The sequence below is a fragment of the Sylvia atricapilla genome, chromosome 3 (genome assembly GCF_009819655.1).
Source record: "Sylvia atricapilla isolate bSylAtr1 chromosome 3, bSylAtr1.pri, whole genome shotgun sequence".
In the NCBI taxonomy this organism is placed as follows: Eukaryota; Metazoa; Chordata; class Aves; order Passeriformes; family Sylviidae; genus Sylvia; species Sylvia atricapilla.
In genome coordinates, this window is record NC_089142.1 from 85996106 (window position 1) to 86014807 (window position 18702).

The following is an 18702-nucleotide window of genomic DNA, read 5'->3' on the forward strand; positions in this document are numbered from 1 at the left end:
TTATAAAAGCTACAATTTCAAACGCATGGTAGAAAAAACACAGATACAGAAATGGCACTCAGCTGTTGAGATCAGGGGACAGGCAGACCTTCTCAGCTGATTTATGTACATGTGTGTGCCAGCATGAACAATCACTTTTGCAGGCATGATTATGAGGGTTGTTTTCTGAACTTTGCTTCAATAAACCAAAGTGTGTTCTGTAAATACACAGCACAATCTGTATATGCTATAAAATGTGTGTGCTGGTTGTAGTCTTTCTGGTTTCCATTTCTGGGATCAGCTCCTCAGTCCAGAAATGCTTTTATTTTCTATTGCTCTTTTAACCTTTGGACAGCTTCTCGTGTGTGTTTACAGCTTGTGCACAAAAGCTGACTGCAGCTATCTGTTAATTAATTTGCCAGGCACGGCCTCACAAAGAGAGAGGAGCGTTCTCTTCATGGTCTTGCAACGTTTTTAGGTGTGAGGAAGTATGATTGTTGTTCACTGATTGCCAAAGCTTCTACTGCAGTTATGAAACACATCATGATTGTGAAGCTGATCAGTGTGGGTTTGTTTCAGGAGGTAAACCAGCAGAAAGATCAGGAATCTAATAAATGACATTGTGGCTATTCTCACTTACAATTTCTTCCTGGTGAGGAGAACAGGACAGAAATTTATAGAGACCAATGACAGAAATAGAAAAGATTAAAAAAAAAGAAGAAAGTTAAAGTTTGGTGCAAAATGCAGTAGGCAGAAACCAAAAGCAGAATGATGAAGCAACTTCTAATATAACTGGCAAGTAAAGAGCATCCATGAGACATGTAAAATATATTTATTACGTGGTTGAGTCTCTCAGCAAAAAACCCTCAAAGGTACAGTTCTAACTCAGTTTTGGATACATAGGATTAGCTCATTTTATGGATTTATGAGTCACTTGATCCTTTGTAAAGAAGACAGACTAAGATCCAAAATATACAAAGCACACTTTAAAAAAGAACATTGTCCTATAAATTTTGAAGTTTAATAAAAGGAATTACAGTTCATACAGTGTTGTTAGTATTTATTTGCTGCATTTTATGTAAACTGCTGACATCAGCAGTGACAGTACTGTGTCATGGTTTCTGAGACAGATAAAGAGCTTATCTCCTACATGTATTCTGACTTCCCTTCACTATTTTCCTGCTCCATTGCTTTGTTGGACTTTGGGGCTTTTGTACCATATGTAAAGCCTTTTCCACATAGGGGAAACATCAAGTGCTTCAATTCATGCTTTTGAAATTACTCCTTCTTAATCATATATTTTCTGTTCTTTTCACTAGGACATATTTCAAGACATTTGTCCCTCAGTTCCAGGAGGCAGCATTTGCTAACGGGAAGCTTTAGACAGCTTTGGGCATGGAAACTATACTGGACAGATCCTTCAGTCTGCACATGTCAGCCCAGAAGAATGCCTGGAAATGGGTTGGACTGTCTTGATGGGTGCTTTCTTGCCTCTGAACTAGTTTTGGTAGCTTCAGTTTTTGAAACAAAGACCTCGCTAGCATGCTTAGACCTGAATATTTGATATTAGTCCTGCCCCTTTGCCTCTGCCCTCACCATTCCTTTATATATCTATTGGATTAAATGTAAAAGGGTGTGTATTGATATGATAACACTTTCTTGTGCCAACAATCAATGTCCTGTATGTTATGCCTTGTTTCCTTGTCCTCAGATGGTCTAAATTGGATTGTTTTTCCCCATGGAAATATGATGTAATGTGTATATTTAGTTAACATTTTCAGCTTATCCTAAGAAAACATAGAACTGCCGTATGTACCAGGAATGCCTAATGGACTGTACGGTGCCATATTCTGCCTTGGAGGTTTGTGTCTCACTGTGGTTGTTACTCTCACAGGTATGGATATGAGTTGCACACTTCAATTCTCAGTGCCTTTCCAACTGAAGTTAATATGGCAAGGTGTTTGAGGTTTAGTGGTTTTTCTAATACTTCTGGTGAAAGCTCATTTTATGTGAAATGTTAGGCTTTTATGCTTTGTTTTTATTTCCAGCTGTAAAATTTTGGTGTTTTCCTAATGAGTGCCCCTTGCCATTACAAAAAAGTTCTACTTCTTTAGTAACAACATGCAAGTAACTAGTTATATAAACCAGTATAACAAAATAAAGCTCTTTCATAGACTTGTAATTTTTCAAATAAGATAAATACTGCTAAGAAGCAAACTTTCAGCAAAGCAATGAATGATGTCTTGGAAAATAGCTGATGAAATAATGTAGGGCTATAGGTATTTAGCTTAATGCTTAAGTTCAGCATATCTTCTCAGAAAATATTTTTAATTGTATATAACTGGAAACATTACCTCCCCTAATTCTGAAATGCCAAATGCAAAATCCCACCAATTCATCCTTTCTTGCTTGCTTGTGTCAGGCACACCAGTTGGGACTAATGGTCACAATGTCACTTCCCTAATTAATTTGTGAAGGTACTTTCCAGTAAGGAATAAACTTAACAGATTGTGTTGCTTATAAATGGTATCTGGAAAATGTGCCCTACTTCTGCTAAATACAAGGAACTAAATGAACAGTGTACAGATGATACAGGGAACTGGAAAACATTTAATTTTAAATTATTCACTGTAGCATCACATGCAAGGAAGTCTCGTCAAACTACTTGATTGGCAGTATTCTCCTACCCTTTCTACAGCTTGTTATTTTGCATGAAAAATAGTGCTTTTCAGGGTTTATATTCACCTAGGAAATACAGATGGGTTTTGAGTAGTGAAGCTTAATAATTAAGAATTATGCAAATAATTTGCCTCTAGAAACTGCAAGTATTTTTAGCTAGTTTGTGGGCAAAATTTAATTTGTGTTTAATACTGAAGTTCTAAGCTGGAAATCAGAAAAAAAATCGGAAGCTTTATTGTAATTCTGCAGAGAAGGCATACTCTGTCCTGTGAGCCACCCCTTTGTGATTCTCAGTGCATTATCTGAGGACTGACAGCGGTTTCAAAGGTCTGAGCCTGCATTCCCTTGTGGAGACATTGCATGAGGCTTTTGTATGCTTAGAGCAGATGTGGAAGGTAATGTTTTATGTGAATAGCAAAATCATAACTGAACAACCTCAGGTGACTAAGAACAAAATACTGTTTCGTATACTGGAATGATCTCACGTCTGCATTTCTGCAGGTAAAAGCCAAAGCCACAGACACATATGCAAGAATAAGCCAACCTTGTGAATGAGGTGGGAGAAGGAGAGTGGCTAATGAAAAACATTTGTTCTCATAGTGTTCAAAATCTGATAGAAACAATCTCTAGCCATCTTCAAAAGGTATAAACCAAACCCTTAAGTTGCATCAGTACATTCCTAGCATCTTACATTTTATTACTTTGTCTTTGATTTGGTGTTGTACTGATTGCCCCATGAACAAAGTGTGTGCTTTATATACCTGATTGCCCAAGTGGCACCAGTTATTTATTTTTTTTTTATCTTTTCAGAAGTTATCATAATTCAAAGGCTAACAATTGCAAAATAGTTTGAAAAGAGGTCCACTCTTCAGAATTTAGATTTATTCTCAACCAAAAATGCATCCTTCACATCAATCCTAGGAATTTTGGACAGTGAACTGCTTTATTATTAAAGAGTTTTAGAAGCCACGCAAAAAAATATTTTGAGGGTACAAAAAGCCTAAACCAGAAAGTCATTGTGTCACCAACATACACAGAAACTAATCAATAGTTTCAGTCTAATTTCAACATCATGCTACAATTGGTAGTATTTGAAAAAAGAAAAAAAGTTAGAAAATATGAAAAACTGTACTATTTGTGTTTAAGATAAGCCTATCAATTTTCAGATTAGAAGAAAAGGCATTTTTTGTTAAACTTGATGAACATTTCCTTTATTTCAAGGTCACCCTTCACTCTTTGACCTACATGATATTTTAGGGGTCTCCTTTCTAATAGTTCTCAGAAGTGTTGGGAGTGTTAGCTCTCCAGATGGGGTATTGAGAGGGGAGACACTGAAACGAACGAAAGCTTCTCTCCTGGAGAATTACCATATAAATACTATACCAGAAGAGATGGTTTGTTTGCATAATTTTATATAAATTTTGTATTTACAGGCCAAATATCCATTGAAGGCATTAAATTAGCCACAAAAGCTTGGGTCTAATGAGTTGGGAGTTATTTCTGCTATCTCCTGTTTTATTATAATTTCCATTGTGGCCGGTTTAGCAGCACCGAGACTCTCAGCACTTCCTTCCCTATTATGTGATATATGCAACTGAAGGGAGCAGTCAGACCTAGGCTATTTTTCCTTGGCTTATGAGAACTACAAAACGTAGGAGAAAAACAGCAATGTTGCAAACATATCAAAAAGCCTAAACTCTACACTGTCCTAGTTTTGACTGAAAGAATGCAGTAAGTCTTGAGTTACTAAGCCCTGCTAATGCACGAATTTCCAAAGGTCCTTAAATCACAAACTGAGAGTCAAGCCTTCATTCATCTGCATATATAATCCACTGTCCTAAAAGTAATACCAAATGTTATGTATTCAAAGTCAGACTTTTTGTGAACTTGCTGGAAAGACTGGACAAACAGCTGGAAGAATAAATAAAAGGTAACTATACCATACATCGTTTGGCCTTCATTGATCTTTCCATTGTGTTTGCCACTGCTTTGTCGATTGGCACTTTTTATTTGCTGAATTGTCACGTTTTGGTATTCTCACTGTCCTTGAACATCCTCCCATTCATACAGAGAGTAGACTTGAGTCAGTTTTTGAGAAGAGATCATTGCTGGAGTTAGCACGGATCTCATGTGCATTGTTAAGCCCTCCCTCGGGATGTTTCTCTCTTTTTTCCCTTTCTCTCATCCTGTCTGGAACCTACAGCAATAAGCATCTTTGGTGAATCAGTGAGTGGATGACATTTAGCCACAAAGTGCAGTACTTTAAGTCTCACTTCAGGTGGTTTTCCACACAGACTTCTTACCTAGGAAAGAGAGGATTAAATCTTGAGTACTCCTCATTGAGCAGTGCCCCCTAATACAAGGCTGGGGGTTTAGCAGAGCTCAGGAACCTGTTTAAGTGATGAGTAGGGACTGCAGCTTAGACATCCTTTTGTGTCAGAACCCTTAACCATAGGAGCAGCAGGCAATAGAAGCCTGTAGCAGCACATGATGGTCACCAGTGCAGGTCTGAAATACATTTCTAGTACCGTGCCTGTGCAGCAGTGACATGGAGGTGAAGGGGAGAGTCCTTTGTCAGTGCAGAAGGGGAGTTTCTCACCTTTCTAGCTTTGTGAGAAAGATGTGCTGCAAGGAGGTAGCAAGCTTTGGACACAACTTATGACCACGATGTTAATTATGGGGTGCTGTTCCTTGCCCTGCAAAGCAAATGAAGTCTGTGACCAAACCGAGCTGCCAGTGAGCACTCTCCCCTTAAATTAGTTGTCTCTGTAATTGATGCATTGTAACGCTCATTAAACCTAAAAATTACTCTTACTTCTCAAATGTTACTGAAAATCCCTTACGTCATCTCCTTTTCAGTTTTTATTTTCAGGTCTCTGTCCTCTTCTGGGACAATTTTGCTTCATCCTTACTGTTATTTTTAGCAAACTTGAGTTCTTTCTTTTAAAAAGGCTACAAGGTATATGCCAACATCTTGTGGACCTACATTAAATATAGAATTATTTGCAGTAAAAACAAGTAGAAGCTGTTTTTTGTTTACTAAGCCAAGTGGTGTGTTCTCCACAACAGAAGAGTTCTGAGGAAAGGCTATTACCAGATCAGTGAGGATAATCATGCTGATGGCACCAGGTACGTTTTATTTACCAACTCTTCCTTTCATTTTCATTTTAGGAAATTATCAGGGGCAAAGTGAATTGTCCTTTCCTGAAGGAAGACTGCACCTAAATAAACCATTGATCAGACACTATCTTTTCTTGTTTATACTTTGCATCAATAGGGTTTGCCCTTATGGGGAAAGCCCGTAAAAGTCTGAAAAATGTCTATAAACAATGCAGGGTTTTGTTTGGTTTTTTTTATGTTTTAATTTACTGATTTCTGTAGATTGAGAGAATAATTTCCAACTTTGTTATCGGGGAAGGTAAACAACACAAATATCAGAAACATGCAAGAAATCTTAGCTATGTAGGAAATAAAAATCTAGCGGTCAAAGTATTATTCTGCAAGAACTCGAGGGTTCTGCCATATATTTCTAAACATGTGCCTTGAAAGGCCATGTTGTGTAGGTGATTTTAGTCCTGCTTTTCTTATTCTGTCAGCCCTGTCTGATGTTAAAAAGCTCAATTCTTAGTTACAAGGCACTACACAAACACCATTTTGTTGAAGTGGTAGTTACCAAGCAAGAAAGCAAGGGGGGAAACCAGTATTGGCTGCTGAAAATAGGTCTTAAATCATCAAGAAATCAGAAAGGAAGCAAGGTTTGGCGGCTGCCCTGCCACTTGCTGAGTCTACAATATATGGGCCTTTAAATGTGCACCCGGTACAAAATACAGGAGGTTTTTCTTGGAGTGCTAAAGAATAAATGCAGTTCTAAACAACAGGAAGTAAAGCAGGCATTTCACTGCAAAATACACACTACAAGTCTAACATTATTTGTGTCTACAGCTCCCTGTGTTTCTCCTGTCATCAGAAAGCTTGAAGAATTAATGCCTCGTGCTGCAGCTGCCCACAGTGAAAATTGATCCTGGGGTACTCCGTGTTTTCATCCAACTTTAGTTAAACCCTAATGATGCTTTTTGTGTCTCTGAGGATGGCAAAGTAGTACTAGAGAACAGCAAATCTTACACTGTCAGGGGTTTCTGTTCCACTGCTGCTCCATTTCAAGCCCTTGATTTGGGTGGGGCGAGTACTTTGTAAGCCTTCAAGCCTGCCAGCAATCAGGGTAGATTTTATTTCCTCGTTGTTTATTTGAAATGGTTCAAGCTGATCCTAATTTGACATCTTGTTTCCCTTACTCCACTGTCCCTTTCAGCAAAATTTTTTTCTGTACTTGTTTGAAAACCAGAGCCGTTGAGGTTATTTGTGTCTTTCGAAGGGGATGTAGCACTGGTGCAAGAGTAGCAGCTCAAGGTTGGAGCCGTGTCTTTCTTCTCTGAACTGCAGCGTCAGCAGCAGCCCGAGTGTTGCACACCCCTCCCAGCAAACCTCACTTGAACTGCGTGTGACAGGCTGGCAACTTGGGGAGACAAAAACCCAGACCCGTTTTTCACTTTTCCCCAGAGGACCAGCAAAAGGGCCTCTCCTGGCTCAGGCACTCTGTGTAGCCTGTGAGATCCCAGCTGCAGGAGGTAAAGGGCTTTGGCTGCTCATCAGCTGGGACTAGGCTCATTTTTTGTGCCCAACACAGGAGCTGTGCCAGGGGGGAATGCCACCCTGCTGGATGCTGCTGAAGCCAGGTGTTTGCTCTTAATGCCTTGATAGGAAAAGGCAGCTGCAAAATCCCACTGGAACTCAAGTACAGCCCTGCCAGCTAAGAGTGATTTCTTGTGTGTTTTGGCCAGCTGAGCCTGCTCTCTGATAAAATAGACACTATTGGCATGCTGTTTCCTAGACTTTCTGCAGTCCTCCCCCTGTCCCTTGTATGCAGTGGTTGCTGTGTCTCAACACACCCATTTTCCCCTGGACTACAGGGGAGCTCTCAGGCAGCTCACAGGTGAACCGGGAAAGAGGATGGCATCTCCTGGTTTCAGCAAGAACGAGGTGAGTCTGGGTGAATGAGTTTGGACTGTGAGAATTTGTCTTGTCTTCCTCAGAGCACCCACAGCCTGGTAGCCAAGAAGAAATGACAGCCTCTGCCTAATGGGGTCAGATAGTAAATGGAGCCATTTCCGCACGTGGTGGCTGGTAAATAATTACACACTGGGCCGTGGCGTGTCTGGTCCTAATAGCACCCGGGACTCTTGGGAGTGACTCAGCCGCTGCTTGGGGCTAATTATGGGCAGGTTGCACGAAAAACCCCTGCAACTTGATCCTGCCTTCCTCTCCTCCAGTAGATGGGTGTTCAGCAACAGCCTGGATTGCTCGTACAAAGCTCATACAAAAAGGGTAAATGCCTGCTTGTGAGGAAAAGGCTTTTCAAAGCAAAGGTGCAAAGAACACTTAGAGGTGCCTGATTTGAAGAGGAGGTCGTGTCTGTCAGGACATTGCTTGGGCAAATCTGATTCCCCGTCTCTGGCATTACCCATTGCTGGAGTACTTTATTAGAAAGATTCAGAAATAACCAAATCACTTGGTTTGTCATACTTGTGGATGGCAGGGCTATTTCTTGTGCATTTGTCATGGCCATTTTGTTGAATTGGACGTTATTTTTATTGTGGTGCTTTAGAAATGGATCATGGGTCATGGCTCTTTTCAGAAATGAACTCAGTACTGTGATATACTGTGGCAAAAGGGTCTCCACATTAGATAAACTGTGTGAAGTGTTTGTTATGTTCTCAGCTCCTGAGATACTTCAGAGCAGACTCAAGAATCAGGGAAGTTAATTCAGGGCAGACACTTAGAAGATGATGGAGGTTACCAGCATCACTTTGTATAGACCCCCACGTTTGCTAAGACCTTGTACCTGATTTTAAAGCACATACCTTAAAGAAACAGCCAAAGTATCTCCTCGTGTCTAGTACTACATACACAGAATTAGGGAGATTGCAAGAAGCTGTTGAAATGAATTTGCAGGCAATTTCATGACTGCTTCCTGCCAGGTCTGTTGGATTGTGTTTATGGGGAAGAGTTACCAAAAACTCTGCCTGGAGAAGTGACGCCTGGAGAAGTGACGCCTGGAGAAGAGGCACCAATCTCCGGCAGAGAGCATTTCCACAAGAGCATGGAGTGCCACAGTGGAAGTGGTGCCCCCCAGAGGCTGGGGCATCTCCCTGGAGACTGATGAGCCAGGAGTAGGCAAAGCCATGGTGGTCCAATCCAGCTACTGGAGATAGTCCTGCTTCAAGCAAAGTGTAGGACTGAATGACCTGAAGACAAACCTTTCAGGCAACTTGGACGTGGTTTTATTAATTTTCTTAATGCCTGTGAAACAGATGTAAGCACAAACTATCTCCTTTAAAGATTGTTCAGAGGCAATAGCACTTGAAAACAAAATGAAGAGCATAAGTGGCGAGATTTCATAAGTTTATTGTTTCTAACCATTTTTAGATCTTAGAAAGGTAAAACCATAAAATTTAAATAAATTCAGTACTTTTTCAGTCATTCACGTGTTAGTAGGCATGGCTGCAAAAATGTGGCTGATATTTGTACAACACAATGCTCTTAAGTAACTGCCTAAGCTGATTCTGAGCAGAGCAGCTCAAGTACTTGTTGATGCACTATGTATTTCGTCATCCCTTCATTTTTATGAAAGCTACCTTGATGTTTCTTTGAAAAAAAACTCTGTTTGGATTTGAAAGTAGGCTGGGCCTCTGGAGCCAGTGCTCCTGTATACAAACAAGATGCTTCTTCAGGGAGGAGCTAGGGCTAGAAACTGGTCCAACCTGCGTTTAATTCTGGTTGTTCAGACCACTTAAAGAGCCGTTCACAAACAGGAAAGAGTTAAAAAGAGTGAAATGAGCTGCTTTGTGGGCAAGGGTATCCGGGCCGACTGGCAATTGTGGCAAGAAGCCCTGGGCATGCCAACCTGAGGGGCCTGTTTGCAGGGTTGTTAGCTTTTACATACTGACATCTTGCTATAGAAAAATAAGAATTGTTTTGAGGTTTGTCTTTGCACCTTGTCCTGCCACTCAAGATTAAATCTCTCAGACAAAACAAGCTGTTTGGGAGGCGGACCAAGAATGCCTTTACAGTGAAGAAAAATAAAAACACTCAGCCAACTGTGATTAACTATTGAATGCAAAGCACTCCCTGGGTTTTGTTTATTTGTAGACTGTAGAAAAAGCTCACAAACGCTGCCATGCTTTCAGTGTGAAAACACTTCAGCCTCTGCATCCCTCTGTTGCTGGGGGGAAGGAAAGGATTTTGTCCAAGCTGGTTCAGGAGTGAGCTTTTAAAAAAAAAATTCCAAAGTGTTGTTTATTTGTTTTTGCAAAGGCGATGTACCCAGTTTCCTGCCATTGTGCATATTCCTGCCTCCAGCTGTTCGAACCTGAGCTGGACTTGGGCTCCCTCCCCTCTCACTCCACTGGGCAGGACAGGCTGAGAGCACCCAGCTCAGACACAGTGCTGCCAGATGTAATGGCATGCACAGAACCCCTCTGTTTTCCAAATGCTGTCCAGATGAGCACAGGGAGAAGCTGTCATTAAAATACATTTTTAAAAAAGACAAAAAAGAGCCTGTTAGCAGTTGCTTATTGCTTGCAGGCAGCTGTGAGCATCTCCAAGCTTTGAGGCAGCCTCTGGAAATGACAGTGAAGGAGTCCAAACCCTTTGCAATGTGCTTCATGTGTGTATTTACCTGTTCATCTTAGGAAATGACAACGTCCAGGTGTGTGTACAGCCAGTTTTAGGTTTCAGGGAAGGGAGAGAAGGTGGGTGCTGGCAGCCAGAGAGGGAAGGAGCAGAGGCTTATTGGCACTGTGCTGCTGTGGGCCTGGAAGGGCACTGCTGGGTATTGTGTTTGTGCTGGAAGGGCTGAAGGTGGAGGCGAGTACGTGGAATTGTGCAGGATTGCTCTTCAAGGTCAAGGAAATGCAGAAAGTAAACAGTGTTAATTGGGAAAGAAAAAACAGGATTATTAAGACTCCTTTGGCTCCAGTTTTCTAAATTGCAGGAGTCAAGGCGTTTGTATTTTGTCATTAACTCATTAGTGCATCTTTAAATACAGTGCAGGACAGGTCTGTTGGGAATTTTAACATTTAAAGCTGCACTTTCATCCCTCCACTGCACACAGACATAACTGAGCTCTGTAAAGGAAGGACCATACAGTGCAGCTTCTTAACATTGGTTATCATCTGAGTGCAGATTAAAGCACACGCTCTGCAATAGTGCCTTCTGGCATCCCAGTACCACACATTTCATGATGAAAGCGGAATCAGGGCTCTTCAGTCACAAATGCCCAGGCTGAGTCTCCATCACTTAAGCACTAAAACTACAGTCAGAAACAGGCAATGAGATTTGGCCCAAACAGACTCTGACTTAGGAGCCAGTTGCCTTCCATGAAACATGAGCAGTATACAGTTGTTTAATGCAGGATTAGGTGCTCCCATGGTACAGCTTTTGTCTTGGGCTTGGGCTAGAAAGCCTTTTGGTCCAGTTACTGTAGGTGTGGTCAGGACACACCTGTATGGACAGATATGTCAGGGTTTGGGGTGTTTTGTTTTTAGGGTTGTTTTTTTGGTTTTGGTGGGGTTTTTTTGTTTGTTTGGTTTTTTGTTGGGTTTTGTTGGGGGTTTTTTTGTAGTTTTTTTGTAGGTTGTTTTTTGTTTTTGGTTTTTTTTTTTTTGTTTGGTTTGGTTTGGTTTGGGTTTGTTTTGTTTTTTTGGTTTTTTGGGTTTTTTTGTTTGGGTTTGGATTTTCTTTTTCTTCTAGGGCTATTTAGCTTATTGTGTTGACAGAAAATATAAAGCCAGTTGTGGCCACTCCCTGAAGTCACAGGGAACAGACTGCCAAATTAACTCTTCCCATCATTTTACTATGTGACTCTTTAAAAACAAACCAGGATCCAAACCCCACTACAGCAGTTTCTGTGCATGTGAGCAGCAGAACTGATAACATCTAATCAGCCTCTTTGCCAAGGCAAGACAGCAAGAAGTTCTTGCTTTATAACATTAAAAATGCTTTGTAGTTGTATAGGACTTTTCATGTGAGGACATCAAAGTGCAGTACAGGTATTAATTAATTAATTAGGTTTCACAACACCCTTGTGAAGTATTTGTGTCCATTTTACAAACAAGGGACTGAGGCAGAAAGCGAGGATGTAATTTATCCAGGGTGCTCCATGGCCGGACAGGAGCCAGGCCCAACCACACAGCACTGCTCCCACCCTGTCTGGGGCAGGGGGAAGCCATGTCCAGCCTCTGTCTCTCCTGCCACATCCAGCTGGCATTGCCTGGGAGCAGACATGCTGAGAAGGGCAGTGCAGAGGCTCCCGCTGCCCTTGCTCTGTCTCTGCAGCCACCTGGCCTGTGCCCACGGGAGCTGGCACATCCCATCCCGCAGCCCAGGGCCATGATGGGCTCAAGGCTGAGGTTTGTGCCCCTCCCCAAGAGACTGGGGCTCTTCACGCTGCTCCATCACCAGCATAGCCATGCCCCGAGTCACCAGGTGCAAGATTTCAGTCCTTTAGACTATTGCTGAGAGCTGGAAGGCTCTTGATGCTGGTTGGGAAGAGGCAGGGTTTCCCCTGCAGCTTGCTGTCAAACCATGCAGGCATCACCCTTGGCTGGCATCACCCAGGGCCAGGACACTTCTTAACCTGCCTCTTGGGAGGCTCCAGCTGATGCCAGTTGTGCTCAGCACCCATCTCCCAGTCATCTGCAGGAATGGGCCCTGCAGGAGGCAGCAGTCCATGCCAGTCTTGTAAAAACAAGGAAGCAAAGAAGAAGCTTTCTGCCACCATGACTGTGACATGGCTGAGAAGAGCCGCCGTGCAGGCAGAGTTCCTAAGGATTCCCCTTCAGCTCCAAGCAAGGTGCCCAAACCCAGTGGGAAAAGGACAGTGCTCAGTAGCTCTACCTCCTACAAAACCTGTCAGTGGGCAGCACAAGCATGCCTGGGAGAAACAGGTTTGGGCAAGGGAAGCACATGGGTCTGGGGCTGAGGGCAAGTGGCCAGACTGGAAGCCTCTTTCCCAACAGGAGGAAGGTGGGGGAGAACTTGCACGCTGCTGCTCAGCCAGCCTGCTCCAGCAGCAAGGTATTCTGGCCTCTCAGGAAACTGCCCCAGAGCTTTTTGATCACCAGAAAGAATAATGGAAAAAATTTTATTTAATAGGGGTCAAATTACCATGGATTCCATTGGCTAAATGGGGAAAACCTTAAAATAGAAGATGTTCCTTAAAAAAAATTAAGACCAGATGAGCTTTGTCCAACTGAGAAGCATGAAAAGTTCTTCCTAGCACGTTGTGGTTATTTTGTAATAATCATGCATTACACTGATATAAAATTGCATGCAGGGAGGAGTAGTGTGTTGTGTAGAATTGTCAGACACCATCAGCTACCATGAAGTAAAGCTTATTCATAGTGGACCACTTTTTTCTGATACATCAGTAATTCCCTTCCTTGTGTCGTTTTGCTGAGCAAGACCTCTTTTGATCCCCCCTCCAAGTTTTGAGCCCATAATTTTTAAAGCATCTCATTTTTTATTTCACTCTCCTTGAATGCTTAATGCTTAACTGGCTACAGTTTGTAAATGAGCTGTGCTAGAATGCAACATAGTATCAACTTTCAGCTTTCCTTAATCTCCTCCAAATTTTTGATGTTTTGACTGAACTAAAATGTGGAAATTCCTCTAAAAGCATAACTAGGGAAAAAAAAAATACAACAAATCCAGTTGGCCAAGGTATGGTCTTCAAGCCCCAGTTCAAATACAGCATTTAAGCACTTGCTTAACTTACTAATTGAAGTCAATGGGATTTCAAGCACTTTGCTGAAATAGGAGATTTTGTGGACAAGGTTTGTGCCAGTACATTTGTAATACAGAAATAAAGTGGTGCCAGGTTTATTTTGGCTCTGGGTTTCTTTGTGGTGGTGATTGACAAATCCACAGAATTGGACTAACACCAGAGAGGTGATGACTATAAGAGAAGTGATGACAAGAAATAATAAATTTTGAACTGGCAAACGCTTTAACTTGGGCAGACTGTAAACCTCTACATAAGGAAAGAAACAGGTCCATTTATGCTGATAAATGCACTCTTTTCAGGAAGACCTTCATTTAACCAGCAACTAATGTGCTGGGACAGCTAAAAATTTTGAAGCAAATCCTTTTGTAAGTGGTCTAACTACACTAAAGCTTTTGGAAACAGACAGGTTTACATCACACGATAGTCTAGTCATATAATCTTATAATCATTTTGAAAAATAATCATTTCCTGGAGAAAAAGCTTTATGCCTTTGCATTGCAGGCAATAGGACGGAGCTCAGCACGGTAAGGGAGTTCGTGTCTGTTGCTGGAGGATGTCCAAACCCACCCCAGTAACCGATAAATCACTACCTAATTGAAAAGATTCACAGAAACAGATTACAACATCAAGGATGGAACCAGTATGGTAGGAATTAGACTGACAGTGTCCATACGTAGGGTGTGGTATCAAAAGATGATCTTACAGCCTGCTCCCACTTGCCCTTCTCCCTCCTCTTCCTCCTCCTGCCGCTCCTTGCTGCCTGATCGCTCCCTTCGTCCTGCCGGCTCTAGTGCATACCTGGTCACGTGGAGTTAGTTCAACTCACTAACCCAGAAAAAAACCCAAAAAACTTTAAAAAATGCCTTAAAAAAGCTTTTTAAAATCAGAAGCATTTTTCAGGTGACTTCTTTTTTTTTCCTATTTTAGTGAGTTGACTCATTACAGCTCCATCAGCCAATGCCAGCAGGGAGAGTGTGGCTGGGGGAAACCTTGCTCCTATCCTTGTGGATACAGGGAGTTATTCTGGCTTTGGCCACCTCATGATACCTTGACTGTGGCATGGCAATTTCCACTTTACTGACACAGGACAACATGGACAAGTTATTGCCGGTACATCAAAGACCTGGAAAAAATTAATCAACAGCACCTCCGAGCTATTAGGCATAGACTGTACTTAGATAAAATCATCAATAATGAAATCCCATAAAGATGTTGCACAACAAGTATTGAAGCAAAGCTCATAAAACTCTTTCTTGCTGCATTTGAGCCTTTTTCTTCCACAGAAGACATCGTTTTCTAAAAGTGATTTTTTTTTTTTTTTATTAGCAAACTCCTGCTGGGCAGAGGCGGGAAGGGCCCCAGCCCATGTGATGTCAGGATAAATATGTGGGAAGCCAATGCAGCAGAAAATCCAGCCAGAGGAATGTCTGGTGCAGAGCGAGTGGTGCAGGAGCAGGCTGGCTGCCTCTCCCACCATCCACAGCGCCTGCGAGGTGCTTGGGCTCGGGCCGTGGCCAGGGCTGGTGGGAGGGCAGCACAGGTGACCTGCACAGGCTCAACCCCAGGTGTGTCTCCAGCCCTCCCACCTCTGGGGAAATGCATCCCTAAATGTGTGTTCCCTTCCCAAGGGCACACTGAGCAAGGTGAAATCGATGGGCCTGCATATCTGATGCAGAAGCAATTAGCCTGGGCTTTAATGAAGGATTTTAGCATGTGAGTGTAGGAAACCTTAACAAAAGACCTTTGCATTAGACTCTGCAAATTTGTTGTAAGCAACAAGTAACCAGAGCAGATTTAGAGATAAAGATAATGAAAAACACTGCATTCTCTTGCCCAAAAGCCTATAAATCAAGACCTTGGCTCTTCTCTGCAGAAATGTGCTCAGATGTAATTGGAAACAGGCAACACCGATCTCAAACACTCGATCAAGCTCAGCTTGCAATGGCTTGGGTGCTGAGGTTTCTAGAACTAAAGAAGAGGCTCTCCCTTCCTAAGTAAGTGGTCAGTAACTGTGCCACCGTCCTGCCTGTCCATTTTACCTGAGGCTGTCCAGGGATTCTGCAGCAGTGGAACATGTCCTCGAGTCCTGTGGGTGAGGAGGCTCCTGTGGGCCCACCACCATCTGCACACTGGACAGGCAGGGGGGCCTGGGGCAGGGCACCTGGTTGGGCCCTCTGCATGGGGAGGAAGAGGAAGGGCTCCTCTGACCACAAGCCTGGAGCAGAGGCTGCGCAGTGCCACCGCCACGCTAAGGGTGTTTCCTCCCCACACGCAGCGCACCCACGTCAGCTTCCCTTCTGGGAGACCACCCCTGGCTTTGCTCCACAGGGGGAGAAGCACCCATCGCCTCCAGCATGGCCATGATGAGGATCCTTTGTGAGGAAGAGGAGTCACTTACTCAGTTTCTTCACTCTGGGAGGTGTTCACAGCACAGAGCCTCAGCTGTGGTGGCTCAGTTTGAACTCAGAGGCCAATTAGCTGTCCAAATGACAACTGCACGGGAAAGTTGTGCCGGCATAGGACAAATCATCAGTTTACCACCATCACACACCTCGTATAGATGTTCTTCAGTTGAACTGCCACTGCTGTGTAAAGTGCTTGTTTCAAAGTGAAAAGGCTGTTTATCCGGAACCGTCCAGAAGACGTCATAGTGCTGTAATTATATCAGTAATAAACAGTGAAGCTGCCATGGAGAGAGAGGAGCAAGTACAGCAAGGAGTTCTGCAGGGTGCCTGTGCCAAGCCAGATCAAGGCAATAGAATTTATAGCCGCTATTATCTGCGTGAGGTATATTTATGACTCCCCTCCCTGTTGCTCTGATATCTTCCAATCTCACAATATTTGTATATTAATTCCCACAACATTCCTGTAGGTAAGGAAATTGCAAACAAGAAGCCCAGTATTGGTGCCTCTTCGTGCAACTTGGAGCAGGGTTTGGAAGGTGGGGAAACATCAGAAATTTTCAGCAGTTACAGGTACATCCATGAAAATTAACCAAATAGCATTATGTAAGTAGTTGGGCTATCTACAAGGTAAACAGCTAAATTCCTCTGGGCTGGGCTGTGCAAGGGTTCAGACTAGATGATGACAGTGAGTCTTTATCACTTTAAAAATATACCTGAACTTGCAACCAAAGCAACCCTGAGCTGAGACTCCTTGATACTGGATGGTTGGAGGCACAGAAAATGAAAGTGTTCCAAGCACTGAGATTCATAACAGGAAGGGGAAATAATAAGCATGTTTTCACAAATGAAGGTTTGATCATTTGAGCTTTTAAATAATGTTTAAATTCTGTCCCTAATTCCTCAACACATGATTTATTACGCATTACTTTCAGAAACTACTAATCTCACATGAAACAGCAGAAAGTACTGCTACAGGATACAGAATAAATGAAACAGCATTCCTTTTCTGTTACACAGAAGGCCTACACACTGATATGGAGTGTTTATATTTTCATGTCATTTTTGCCTAAATTTTTTGCTGTGACATATATTGCATTGTATTCAAAAATGAAAATAATTTTTTATCCCCCCTGTTCTTCAAATGTGATTTTCTAGGGGAGGACACCCCTGAGCAGAGTCCAGCAGGCTCAGCCAGTGTGCAGTCTGAGGCTGTTCTCTGGAGGAAGGTTTGCAGTCTGGCAACTGCAGCTGAGAATTCCTCCTTCCATGCCTGTCCCTGAGTCCTGACAGTTGCTCTTGGGCAAGTCTGCCCTCAGTTCTCCACTGTTCAATGACAATAATTATTCATACTTACTTTGGTGAGTTTAATTAATGCTTGTAAAGCACTTTGAGATCCTTGGATGAAAGAGTCTGTTGACAGACAAAATGCTTTTATGGTGACGGTCAAATTAAGGTCCTCTGAGCTTCCTCAGCAACTGAAGAGTTAATTAGCTCCTGCCAGGAACCTAGCAGCCTCAGCAGAGACAGAGTGCTGGGTATGAAGGTGCCCATCCCTGGCCTTTCCTCACTGGGGCAGCTTTGTTGAAGGAACTCCTTCCCTATGCATATTTCTTAGGAGATAATGTTCTTGTAATGCACACATCCACGTTGCATCTTCCACCTGGTTGTGTTGTAACCATTTTCCTCTCCCTGGTGTGTATCCCACATCCCAGCTGGTGGGGAGGGTGGTGTCAAGTTCCTACTGCCAGACCTAGGCTGGGTCACTTTTCCTCCACACTTGAGGGGCACAGCTCATCCCCTAGACAAGTACTTTTATCCACAGGTGAGAACCTTCCCAGAGAAGCCCAAGAGGCTGCTGCTGGAGTGACAGGCAGGGAGACAAGCTGAGCTCCTCAGTGAAGGAGGTGCTGCCCAACTGCCAGCAGGAAACCAGCTGTGTTTCCTGGGCAGGTCCCAGCGTGGTAAGGTACACGGGAAGAAGGCGTCCATGAGTAAATCTTGCATTCATCAGGCATAGTGTAGGGTCTCTGCATAAAGATAAGGGAACTCTCTACCTCCCTTGGGGACTCCATCCTTGAGCACCACATGGAAAATCAGAAATGATTTTAACAAAGGGGAACTCAGTCACGGTTTTGGTCAGACACCACAGTTGTACTCTCAAAGCTGAGATGAGCAAAAGGCCACGACATAGTTTCTCTTTGCAACCTTTGCCCTTCCCCACATCACCACAGCTTCAGGGGGGCAGCACTCAGGAGTGGTGCCTGCAGACCCCACTCGCTGTGGCTCACACAAAGCTGAAACAGCTCATGCAAAGCACATCAGCTGCTCTATGGGAAAAACATCACACCTGGAGGAGTCACAGCACTGTGCTTGTACTAGTTCAGCTTAACAAGGGCTGAAGAGAAAGTTATTAAAGCCTTGTGATGACTTGTGAGAAAAGAGGAACTGTCCTTGCCAGGACAGCCACAGAGAGGACAAAATCCAGGGTGGGTGGCAGCAGCTGGGCTCTTTGATTCACAGTTCATCTGCATGTCAGCATCAGCACCCTTTGCCGCAGCGCCGGTAGCCTGGCTGGACAACAGCGCCCCATTCCCCACTGCCTCTGTGAAGGGGATGAGAGTGGCTGTGTTTGCACAGGTGATGGCAGTTGTTTACCTTCTGTGTCATTCTTTCTCCAGGCTGGTTGCTGGTTTCCTTTCTCAGCTCTTTCAGTGTGCACTAACACAGCATTGCGCCGCCTGTGCCCGGCACGACCAAGCCTGTCTGCCTCTTGGGTCACAGTTTTCCTGTCACGCA

General features: G+C 43.2%; 1 protein-coding gene across 2 annotated transcripts in view; it reads left to right on the plus strand.

Moving 5' to 3' along the window:
• The window catches only part of BABAM2 (BRISC and BRCA1 A complex member 2), a 163833-nt gene extending 159231 nt beyond the window's left edge, over positions 1–4602 (plus strand). For both annotated transcript variants that reach the window (XM_066316048.1, XM_066316047.1), the window contains exon 12: positions 1299–4602. In XM_066316048.1, the coding sequence (XP_066172145.1) occupies positions 1299–1362 (64 nt within the window). In that variant the 3' untranslated portion in view covers positions 1363–4602. The remainder of the gene's footprint in view (positions 1–1298) is intronic.
• Positions 4603–18702: the final 14100 nt, after the last annotated feature.